Below are 12,949 nucleotides of genomic sequence, written 5' to 3'. Positions count from 1 at the left end.
TCTGATCACCTAATCTTTAATCCCAATCACAAACAATAACCCTAACACCTAATATCTAACCCTAATCAAAATCCCTACATTCTAGTCCGCCCAAATTTTAAAACTAACCCTAGCTCACCCTAATCTATAATCCCTAATCTAATCCCACACAGCCTTTATCCCAATCCCAAACAGTAACCCACCAGCCAACACCGACCCTTTAACCAAAGCACGATTCCCTGGCCCTAATGCCTAACACACCTTTACCCTAGCCCACACCTAACCTTACTCTAACCTCTAATCCCGAATTGTATACCCTAACCCACCCTTCCCCTGATCAGAACATTTTATTTTAATTCATTGTAAAATACTAAACTGTAAAACGGACAGTACAGTGAACAAGGATTATACAAAATACCACCAGCCATCATAACTACTTAATACGTTTGCATACGACTGCGTAACATTGTTTAACATTTATTATACAAATTAAAAAAATAAAATAAGCAATGGTCTGAGTTTTGTTCACAACAATGACACATGTCCGATTAATATTCAGACTGCCAGGCAAGAATAGACTATAATTAGATTCTCCCCTTTTCTGGTGATTAATGTATTTGGTACCAAAGTAAGAAATCAAAAGAGAGCTTCGATATGGGAAAACTGTCATTGTCTCAGTTCCTGTATAGCCTCAAAGAAACACTAATTCATCATGTGCTTTGCAGAGATGAATAACATGAATCACGCCATGATGGATTATAACATAATGGTGATTTACACCACTATTTTACATTCTATCAGGCAACATGAAAATAAAACAGGGTGGTATATAGCTCCAAAGAAGTAATTGACTTCTATGAGAAACTATAGCATATCATTCACGTTCTTATCGAAATGAGCAGCCTTAGCATATTCACAAGATGAAAGTCTTCCCTTTTTTGACATTATGGAGAACAGCTGTGCCATGTTCACATCAGGCTTGAACTACTTCCCTGAGCCCCATCGAGTGTTGGAGAAATGAGGCATGCTTTGAGTGAAATGGGCTGTCACTGATGAGGGTGCACAGGTAACCCCTGAACAACAACCTCACCAAGTAGTAGCTCATTACTCATTACATGTGTTTAATCCTTTGACTCGACTCAAGGCACAGAGAGCCATTAAAACCTAACTACAAATTACTTTGCGGCAGTACTGACAAGACATTTGATTGTTAAAATGTCATGTGCAGTGGAACCCCTACAATGGAACCCATTGCCATGCTGTAAAATTACTGCTCTGGTTGGGATGAGAATTGGTTGTAGTTAGCTAAGGCAGTGTGTAAGCAAGTGTAAAATCCCACACTCACTGCCCATGCCACTTTGCATTCAAAGCAATTACTGTTTTGACATAAATTGTTGTGGTACTTTGTTCCTAGTGCCAGGTCATGTTGATTGGGGTCTAAGCATACTATTATATGCATGAGAAAGGCGGGGTGCACCATGGACTAGTCACCATTGCCAGAGGTGGCAAATCCATGTCCAGAAAGTAGAAACCCTGCCACAGTTAGGCTTTAGCCCAGGTGCTCGCTAGCGAGCTCCCGAGCAAGCTCATTGGGTGCGCATTAACTTGCTAGGGAGCAAGCTAGCTAGCTAACACCTGGGGCTAAACCCTTCACGTTCCCAATTATGGACAATTTAGAGCAGGGGTGCTCAAGTTTGGTCCTCGAGAGCCCCTATCCAGCCTGTTTTCCAAGTTTCCCTCCTGCAGCACAGCTGAATCTAATGATCAGCTAATCAGCAAGCTTTGCAGAAGCCTGATAACGATCCTGATCATGAATCAGGTGTGTTAGTGGAGAGAAACATGGAAAACAGGCTCGATAGGGGCTCTCGAGGACCAAACTTGAGTACGATATACTTTTTTTTTTACGATACGATATACTTTTATTTTCCCCGTGGGGAACTTTTTCCTGGACTCCGTCCAGCTGCAGTTACAGTAAAGAAAAAACAACAGAATAGAAAGAGATAAAATTAAAGTTGTGGAGCCATGTCTCCGTGAACACCATGGCGCAGGCGTCCCGGTGCTCGCGGCAGGCCGAGGTGAGGCTCCTCAGCTCATCCAGCTTGCTCTCCAAGGACCTCACGTTGCCGAGCAGCAAGGACGGCAGCGCTGGTCTGCATCCTCTCCTCCGGAGTCTTTGGCGTGCTCCACCTCGTTGTCCTCTCCTCCGGCGGCGTTTCCCCGGGTCTGCTCGCTGAATCTCCTCCGGCAGGTCGGGGGGTGGTGTGTCGCCTGTTGAGCGGAGGGCCCAGAGCGCGTCTCTGATGTAGGACAACAAAGCCATGTCGTTCCTTTGTTCCCCTGTCCACACACGCCACGAGCCGTTGGTAGATTAGGCTCCGTTCGGAGCCCCGACGTGTGCTGTAACTCGCGGTAGGAGTCGCGGACAGATTGAGCAAGTGGCTCATAATTTAAAAAAGTAAAAAATTAAAAGTTAAATAAGGAAAAGGTTAGAAGAACTGCAGCTTTCCACGGAGCCCGTGTCGCAGACGTGCTGCGCCAACGTGTCCGGAAGCGGAAGTGGTACCGGTCAAGTACCCCTGATTTAGAGTCTTTAGTTAACCTAAAATGTGTTAAAATTGCAGAGTTAAATTTGCGGGAGTTAATTTTAACTTACAAAGTGTAGTTTTAACATGTTTGGGTGGCCAGAGTAGACACTTTTCCAGTTTGAGACAGACAAATCAGGTTTTGTTAAATGACAGATATACTTTTGATCACATTGAAGTTATTTACAAAGACTGAGGCGCGCTGGCTGGATGGCTCAGTGGGTAGCGCCGCTGATTTAGGATGCATGGTACATTGATGGTAAATTTTTTAAGGAGTCAAACTAACACTGACTCAGAGAGAAAACAGATGTGTCTGAGAAGAGTGATTCGTCTACTCCTGTAGTTTAACTCTGCTCAGTGAGTTCAAACGTACTCTCTCCGCAGGGTTGAAGGTGGACGACATCTTGAAGACATTGATCACTGTGCAGCCTCTACCTAAAAATGTAGATCACGTTATTATTGTATGATTCACAAACCATTTGTGTATTTCTCACTGCATACGGCACTTCAGGGTATTCTACTACATTTAAATGACAGTGACTGGGTTGAGAGGTTTAGGTTCCAACACATTTTCTTACATATCCAAACAAACTGGCTAAAAATCTTGGTGAATTACATCGCAAATCCTTTTGACCAACTATTGCTCTTCCGTGTCTGAGAAAGAGCTACAGAGCAAACGGCAATGAGCATTTCTTGCCAAGTATCTTAAGCTTCTTTTTTTCTCTTTTTTTTTTTAAAGAACTGGCCTTTGGCAGAGTAGAGCAGTATAAACACCTTAGAATGCCAAGTAGAAAATTGGCTGGTGTTATATGCTGTTGGGGTGCAAGCCCAAAGGCAAAAACCAATGCAAATATTCAAGTCTTTGCCTTGGAGACGGCGAGGAAAGACAAAAGAGCGACGCTGCCTTGCCCATTAATTTTGCCAGACTTTCATCTGCGTTTGGCATTTTGACAAAACACGCTTGAAGCAATTGTCATATTATAATCTGAATCTGTACAAGCATTCATGTATTTGTTTCATGATCACATTTTATATTCACACTGTTAGTGTTATCTGTGTCTGTGTGAGAATAGGCTACCTTTTGAACTGTGAACTGTGAACTCCAGACTTGTATCCACTTCTGCCAGTTCTCTCTCCAAGATGACCTCCATCAATTTTCATAATCACTCTTATCCGCCTTTCATCTCCCCATCTCTGCAAAAACTGCGTGATCACCGTCTTATCTCCCCGTACTCTCTCCAGACAATAGCCCCAATCCACAGCTCCGTTAAGCCGACTAACTTTAGTGCAATTTTCTCAACATGAATATTTCATTTTAATGTTAAATCATTTCGTTTTTGAGGAAAGGGGTTGGCTGTAAATATTATTACTGCAAAGGAACGATGGGTGAGCACATTGAAAGATTAATGGCATTTTTGCTGCATAGGAAAGAATGTAAACCTACACGCTGCTGTAGTGGTGCACATTTGCACAATTTTGAAACCAACTGGTGTGTTAAAAGTATCAGTACTATGGCGTATCAGAAAGCGTTGCCGCAGGCATCATAAGGAAACTAAACGGCTGCTTGGGGCTCGCTGGCCACTAGGGGGCCCCCAAAAATCGTGAGATTATTAATGTTCACGTGAAACCGACAAAAGAACACTTGAAAGGACTCAGAGGTGACATATGTGGTTCTTTCTAGAATACGATTCTTCTTACAACTCCATTTTAAAACAGTACAATCTCATCCGTACCCACAGTCAGCATTTATTTTCAATGTTAAAAAAAACATCGTCCATTATGGCCTTTAAAACCTTTAGGAAAATTGTGAATGTATACCCCGATGAATTCTGTGTTCTTTTATGTGCTGACAGGCATGATAAATGGTGTGACACATCAATCTTTATTACCAATCCAATCTATAACATCCAAGGGCACCAAAATTATTGCATTGCGGGAGAGAGCATTTATCTTCACATGACTGCTAAAAGGATTTGGTGCGATTATTAATATTTTTTATCTGTGTAAATCGACAACTCGTACCAAAAAATATATCTTATTTTCCATGATGTTTATTTGAATGACAAATGTCTTTATTAGCAGAGAGCGCCAGACTGACACAAATTCAAAACCCTCAAAGTTGGCTGTCAACGCTAAATTTGCCTCCATTTCAATTGGTGGACTGATTCTGTCAATCTACTCGATACTGTTCTCCCATTGGTCAAACGGCGCGCGGCCCCGCCTTTTAATACCTGTCGATTTGTGACAGGCCGCGACTGCTTCCGGTAACCCCGCCCATCAAATCTCTTTTCCCTCTTTCCACCGGTGCTGTGGTGTAGAGCTTCGTGTGTGGATTGACTGTTGCGGTTTCAGTGCGTAGCAGGCGTGTGCATCACGGGATGTAACGGCCACCAGTTCAAATCTCAATCAAAAACGATTATAAATTCCAAAGTCGGCAGCGGCTAGGGTGGGAACCAAGGGAACTTACAGCAGCACGGAGCGGAGGGAGATACGGTAGTTTTGGCTGGAGGGGACTCTCTAGCAAACCTACTGACGCCGCGCGCAGAAATGGCGGAGCACCACGCAGTCAGCGACGGCAAGCACAAAGCGTCGGCTAATGCCGGCAGCTCGGTGCACGGAACAAGCCGAGCCGGCGCCGCGGGTGCTGCGGGCGGCAGAGGAGGCCTGTCGGGCGGACTGACACAGCCGGCGGGGTGGCAGTCGTTACTCTCGTTTAGCATTCTCTTTCTGGCCTGCCTGGCCGGATTCAGCTCCAGACTTTTCGCCGTCATTCGGTTCGAGAGCATCATCCACGAGTTCGACCCGTGGTAAGTCAAGATAGTGTTGGTTATTATTATTATTATTATTATTATTATTATTATTTTAAACGCTATTAATTGTTGCATTAATGTCATGTTTGAGACTGTTGCCTCATTGTCATAATGGCCAAAAGAAGCATTTGCGTTTGATGATTACTGTCTGGACGTGTAGCATGTAAAAGGAGCGTTGACATTTAAACATGACGCTTCGTCTTATTTAGCTAGCCGGGCTAGTTTAGACTTCTTGTCTCGTGCTGATTTGGCAGTCTTCTTCCACACTCGTGGCCCCGTTGAGTCACACGAGGACTGCACTTTACTCAAATAGGAGGCGTAAATAACCGCGAGAAATGAATGAGTGTTTGCTTTGTACCTTTTGGAGTTTTTATAAAGAAGGGAGTATGACGTTGCACAATGTGGAGAGAAATCGCTTCGGCCGTGACCGCTGTGATTGATAATAAGCTGTTGTGTCCCCAGGGCGAACTCTTATCGTATAATTTGTTTGATTATTCTGTGGAATGATAAAAGCACCATGGATACAGGGCTTTCGTTGACTTTTCAGCCGGTGCTCGTCACCACTGCGGACGGTTTGTAACCCGGAAGCAGATGGAGTGGCTGTGACCTGTCATCACAAAGCCGTATTCAGTCCACTTGTGTCACGTGGGTCCTGCACAGATCTGGTTTCCTCTGCGTTCACAAACACGAACGTTAAAATAACAATGTTATTAAAAAAAAAAAATTTAAACTATTAAATTACTAATTAAATATATCACTGATATCAACAGCGTATTTGAAAGGGATATATTATGGAAGTGAGTGACAAATAACGGCTTAAGTGAGTGACAAATAACGGCTTGCACAAATGTATTGGTATGAGAGCTGCAGATCAAATGATAATTTATAGTATTTTTTTCATCCCTGTATGCGATATATATTTCAAAACATAAATTAATTAAGTTTCAGTTACCAGTTTAGTCGATAACATGTCAGTAAATGGGCAAAAATGTTGCTCGTTGTTTTCCTAAGTATAAGCAATGTTAGCAAATGTTTTATTTTGATTCAACACAGAGATAAGAAGTCTGCTTTCATGGAGGACTAAAGAAATCTGAGAATATTTACTGTTTAGGGGCAGAAATTCGGTTTGATTTGGACAATTTGGAATTAACAAAGGTCTCTGACGATAAATAGATTATCGATTATTTTGAAAATTGATTAAGTGTTGATCATTGAACAGTTATCATTTTATTGTAAGAAACAGTGCAAAGAAACTGGCTGTATGAAGATTAATTACTGCATTTCCCTTTTTAAGGGGCGGAGACAAGGGAGTGACCTCAGGAACTAGGCGGTTTAGTCTGTATGAGTCCCTGAGCTTGAGTTTAGCCTTACTTTACCTCCTTTTGTGTTTGAGGTGTTCAAGAATTGAATTCAGCGGATGCTAATTGACCTCTGAACTGTGACTTTTGAAACATCCCACTCGGAAATGTTTAACCATAGGCAAGGTTTTTAGCTATATCACTTGTGCAAGTTTTTACCTTGTATGTGAACAACTTTAAAAAAAAATATATATATATGTAATAAGATGTACATGACCAAAAAAGAGGATCTCAGTCTTCTTAATCTTAATCTATGTTTTTTAATTAATATGTTGATTTTAACAATTTTGTACTGGGCATCTAGGACAAGAGTGCTTTGCTGATATGCTAACACTACTCCTAGTCTCCTACTAGGTTTTATTTCCGGTTCTGTGGGCATCATCACATAGTTCCCGTTTGCCCTCACTGGTATGGTACCCTTTTTAAAAGATAAGCAGTGGACAGGCCAAGTATGTTGTTAACTTGAAAAGAGTCTGACTATTTCTACTTAGAGCTTGGAATTTTCCCCGAGGAATGACATTAACATTGTTTCTGAATGTTAAATACTGGTCAGTGGCTGCTTTCTCTCATTAGAGCCTGTCCACGTAGCATCTGGGTGGTCACACTAGTAGTATACCACACTGCATAGTGACAGGTGGATTATTATTATTATTGCCCCACTTCAACTCTTAATAAGGTTAAACTGTATTTCGTATCAGTTTGCTTGGCAGTCCATGACAGTAGTATATGAGAATTTATGGTAATTATTCCACGTAAGCAAAATCAATAGGATAGATTATTGTAGCATTGAAACATCAATGAGTGTCATCATTGGTAGAATAGATACTTTTTTTCACTCAAAACATCCTCATTCTTTGTGGAAGTGCTCTCGACAAACATTTAAAACTTGATTTGAGATAGTCACAAAAACACACATTGGACTGACAGGGTGCTAGCAGCCAACATGAAGTCGGAGTAGTGTGTGTTCCCTGGACTCTAAAACAAAGAAATTGCAAATGTAATGGAGAAAAATGGTTGGTTCAGCTTTTTGTCAGGTCAATCAAGTGGATTGAAAATGCTTTCGCTGTTCATTCATCTGATCACATAACCAAGAACCACAGCCCCACATTTTTTTTACATTGTGTGACACATTTTGAGATTTTACATGGTGTGTGGTAGTAGTGCAGAATGGCTGTTTTGATTCATGTGAAAAAATGAAGTGTTGCTCCTGGTTTTGACTGGCACTTCTGTCACGTCGCATTCCTCATTTACAGTGCATCTGAAAAGTACTCACAGCGCTTTACCCACATTTTGTTACAGCCTTATATCAAAATGGATTAGTTCATTTCCCCATCAAAATTCTACACTCAACACCTCTTAATTAATGACGTTTTTAAAAAAAACAACCACATTTCCACTGATCATCCTTGATGTTTCTACAATGTAATTGGAGCCTTTTTGTACACTTATTTGACTGGAAATAATTTGCAAAAACGTACACCTCTATAAGATCCTGCGGTTTGAAAGCACATGTCAGAGCACCAACCAAGCATAAAGTCAAAGGAAATGTCTGCAGACCAGACAGGAAAATTGCTGCTGCTTTGAAGGTTCCAATGAGCACTATGTCCTCAATTAGCTATATATGGAAGAATTTGTGGACCACCAAGACTCTTAGTAGGGCTTGACACCCGTCAACTGCGCAATCGAAGGAGAAGGGTCTTATTTGGTCGGGGATGTGACCAATAACGCTGCCAGAGCGCCAGCACGACAACCATCTCTGCTGCAGTCCACTGATCAGGCCGACTTGGAACAAGTGGCCAGACAGGAGATACTCTTTAACACAAAAGCCCATCGAGAAGCTGCCCAAAGGCACCTAACTGACTTTATGAGGGTGATGATTCTCAGTTCTGATAAGACAAAGATTGAACTCTTTGGGAGGCAGGTTGCAGGCAAATTTACAGGTGGAAAATAACCCTAAACGTCAGAAGTATTTGATTTTGTAGCCATGTTGTTGTTGTTTGGTCGAACGCAGCTTCCATCCATGGGCTGGGCGATTATGCCCCCCCCCCCCCCAAAAAAAAACCTGGGGGAAAAAAAATCTTCAGTTATAGGGCTGGGTTTTTCGATTCGCAAGAGTTCAGTTCGATTCGATTTCGATGTTTCCCCGATTTGTTAATCTATTAATTATTAATTCTTCTTCAATGTCAATGATTAAAAAAAAAAAACGTCACAAATATTAAATTCCAAAGTAAATTTTGCGGAGGCAGTAACTGGTCAAATGATTTAGTTTATTGATGAGAGTAACACCTTTTATAATAGCTTAAGTGTTACACAAACATTGACATCAGCAAGGGTGAGATGAAAATATTTTCATAATTCTATTAATAATTGTAAATATAAACTTAAAATATTCTGTCTCAAAGTGCAATAAGTCTGGTCTTAAATGTAAGAAAATACTTTTAAATTCATATGAACAGTAAATTTAAAGAAAACGGTAAGATACAAAAGATGCATAATTTAAAATGGGAAAAAAAGGACCCCTATATTTTGACTTGAATAAATATTCTCAATGTCAGACGCAAAATGATTTACTTTAATGCATGTAGTTAAGTTTATTGCTCAAATACAACCTGTGCTCCCTTTAACATAACCATCCGCTGTCAGCTAAAAGATCATCTGCGCTCAAAATTAATAGTGTGATTAATCTGTGTTAATACATGATTAATGCGATAATTTTTTGTGATTAATTAATTAGTTAATGCTTTAACTTTGTATACTGTGTATACTGTGCAAAATGTTCAGACAATGTACACTTATTTAATTCAGTTTAAAAAAATGAACATTCATAGCTTGCATAACTTGCTTAGAAGCCCCAATTAAATAGTAACTACATAGAATATGACGGGTTATATCTTGAATTTCACCTGTGTCTCTAGACACCACAGGTTTTTTTTTCATTCTTTGGGATTGGTAGTCTAGTCTGACGAAGTGAAGATGGAAAAATGTCAATTGAATTGTCTGGGGAAAAAATCATCTTGAGTAATATTCTTAATATATTAATTTGGCCTTTTTAATTTGCAGTGTTTGCCATCTTGGTATTTTGCCTTGTTTATACCTGTGCATTTATTGTTAAGAGAGTCTTGAATATGTTCTCACTTAATGCAGCGTCATGTATTCTTAAAATATATCCTCTCAATGCTATGCGCGGGGCTTCGGGGGTAGAAGTGGGGAAGAATGAAAGGCTTGAATCTGGGCATACTGACAGGTGTCGGCATGCAGCTCCGTGGGAGACCACAGCTACATTTGGAGAAAAGATAAAGTAAGTGTGTGTGTGGGGGGGTTGTGGAGAAGGGTGGTGTGCGGTGTGCAAAGGGGGAAAGGATTTAATACCTGTCAGGCATCCAATCTAAGGGAGGTTCTGTAGATACAGCCATAGAGATGTCATTGTTTTCATAGATTTTTGTGTGTTTTTTTTTTTGTCGTGTGCCTTTGCTTTGTTATGACGTTGGAAAAATTTTATCTGCCTCTCTCGCAACTGTGTAAAAAGTGTCTTTGGCAGTTAGACGTCTTTCAGAAGTGCTCATAAAATAGAAACTGCTAAAGACTACCGGTAGATTGATTTTTGAGCAGCTGGGTCTGTCTTGGGTGGGAACGAATTCACAAAATTCTAAAGTAATTTTGCTATATGTTTTTGGCTTTTAAACATTGTGTCTTAACGGACATGTGATAGGATGCGTTTTGTGTTTGTTTGAGAAGGGTTTTGGTACTACCAATATGTAGCTGTTGTAAACGTTTACTGCTGCATAGAGAGCCGTTGTGCTGCTTATGTTGTCTTTGTGTGAGTCCGCTACTAGATACTAGTGCCAATTTCCTTTGTGGTAAGATTCTGCAAATACATTGCCTCAAATGATTCAAGTATCAACCGTCTCAGTGTTAAAAGTTTGGGAATCGAGCTTAACAACGGTATCAGCTCAAGCAGTATCTATCGATCCCTTTCCCTCCCAACAGGCATAATGGCCATTTTGTCACTTTCACAGCATCTTTTTTGTTGTCTTAGTGTGTGTTTTGCCTTGCAAACACCACTCCATGTTGGGCAAAACCTATGGTATGGTCATCACTCGCCAGGATCTTCTGAGTTTTGGATTATGCTGCGTAAGGATTTTAATGTGAAGCGAACTGACTGCGAGCATGGTGAATGATCAGGTGTCCACTGAACACCTGCTGTCTACTCTCATTTCCATGCTACTCCTTGAGGTAAAAGGCAGAATATAATATGGATACTCACAGAGGGTGAATTGCTTGTGTTGGCGCTGGACATTACTGGCCTGTAAGCTTAACCGGCTGCAATAAAGTCTGAGCAATGTCTGTAATAGAATGATGTTCCAAGCAACTCGGCAAGTTTTGCTACTTTTGTTACATGGATGTGAATGTTAAAACATTTTGAGAATGCTTATTTGACATGTTTTAAAGGAATGTCCCAAGTAGGGCATTTCTTGCAGACGGACACAATTAGCCAATGAGGATTGCCATAGGGGAGGAATACACAAAAAGAAAAAAAGATTGCCCAAGGTTTGGGGTCTCTTAGAACTTCTAAAAAAACCAAAAATAGTTTTATGTATTTGAGCTGTGGTCGCTTGGGGACTGGAACGGAACACAGAATTTGTGTGTGGGACTACGAGCTGGTGCACCGCACACTACTAAAAGGTAGTGTATTTTGTTTTTTTATTAACTCGGTTGCTATAGCCTACCATTGCTAGTTAGAATGTCCTCAATTGTTTGTAGACTGCACAGTGTAGTGTATTAATTTTGCAAATGATGTTTATAAGTGCTGCTCATGGTTTGGCACTTTTTAAGTAAACTAGCATGGAAGCTAACTCCTCGTCACCGCACATCCCATCACGACTTGAGCCCTTTTAAACTTGTCTTAGTACATAGCTTCTTCAGCTAGCTTAGCTAATCTTAGCATAGCTTTCTGCCTGTGTCTCTTAGCAGTGAACAAGTATGAGTGTAAAGTGTCACGATTATTGTGGAAATGTGTACGAAAAATAAATGAAGACCCAGCAAGCGTGACAGTCACAGCTGTAAAAAAAATTCCCACTGCCAACAGGCCGTCGAAGCAGCAATTAACGGACGCAAGAGACACTTGTGAGGCAAGGGAGCGTGACAGCAGATTTAGGTTTTATATGAAAATGTTGTTTACTAAGTTTGAAGTGAGTATTGGTAATATTAGGCCTGTCAGTCAATTAATTGCATACATGGCCGTTTCTGCTGCGTTGCAACCGGAATTCCCCAAATAAAGGGCTTTCCAAAAAGGGGGCATGTGCTAATCGGGGTTAAAAGAATTGGCTGCATTAAAGTATCAATAACAATCAATAGGCTAATTAATTTTAAAAAATATTTGTTTTTGACAGCACTAATGCGAATCACGTCCAATTCCATCTTTATGAAGTAGTCCTACTCCAAAATAGAAGCGATCCTGTCTGTGCAGTCTTGAAGAGACGACAAATATAACATGTTAACAAGTTTGATGGCCCATGCACAAGTGTTAGACAACTACAGAATTATGACTGCAAAAAAAAGGAGTGACAAATGCATGTGACTGAATACTGTTGTGATACATGTCAAAGGGTAATGCTCTCCAATAAACAAAAACAGAATGCCGAAAAGAATTGTACTGTTTTCAGTTAAACGTGAGGATGTATGTATGGGAATGGTGCTATTAAGACATTCACACAGATGCCAGGTGCTTTCAGCTGTATTCATTGGATCGCTCACAGCTACCAATTACTATTTGTTACGTGATGTGCGTTTATTAAAATGAACTGTGTGTCAATGGTGACTGACATGCAGAAGCTCATTAAAACACCATATTATTACAGTGGCTGTGTCGTTGTCTCTTTTAATTGGTCTTTTGTTTGCTTCATCTGAGAGGATTCATCACTACTTGAAACCTCAGTGTGAACCAACAATATGTTGAATTATTAGTGTCCATGGTGGACTTCTACCACAATATAAAAATGGGCCTGAATCTCCCAATGCTAACAAACTTGGCTGACTTCTTGATAGATAACTTCAAGGTTGCAAACGTCTGGCGAACGTTTGCGACCATGATCGAAGTAGTGGTGCAGATTTTGGTGTACGATTATAGTCCGAGAAAAAAAATATATTTTTTTTACGGTTATTCTTGTATACATTAAAGAAAAATCACATCAGCATTCTTTGAAAATGTTTATTTTTAACA

General features: G+C 40.6%; 1 protein-coding gene across 1 annotated transcript in view; it reads left to right on the top strand.

The window, feature by feature from the left end:
* Nucleotides 1-4,849: 4,849 nt before the first annotated feature.
* The window catches only part of stt3b (STT3 oligosaccharyltransferase complex catalytic subunit B), a 60,675-nt gene continuing 52,575 nt past the window's right edge, over nucleotides 4,850-12,949 (top strand). Inside the window, exon 1 of the mRNA XM_086062715.1 lies at nucleotides 4,850-5,368. Within this exon, the coding sequence (XP_085918841.1) occupies nucleotides 5,109-5,368 (260 nt within the window). The 5' untranslated portion in view covers nucleotides 4,850-5,108. The remainder of the gene's footprint in view (nucleotides 5,369-12,949) is intronic.

The sequence above is a fragment of the Leptonotus elevatus genome, chromosome 19 (genome assembly GCF_054856555.1).
Source record: "Leptonotus elevatus isolate MCC_2025b chromosome 19, RoL_Lele_1.0, whole genome shotgun sequence".
In the NCBI taxonomy this organism is placed as follows: domain Eukaryota; kingdom Metazoa; phylum Chordata; class Actinopteri; order Syngnathiformes; family Syngnathidae; genus Leptonotus; species Leptonotus elevatus.
The sequence above is the reverse complement of the archived record's forward strand: the minus strand, read 5'-3'. Positions and strand labels throughout refer to the sequence as shown.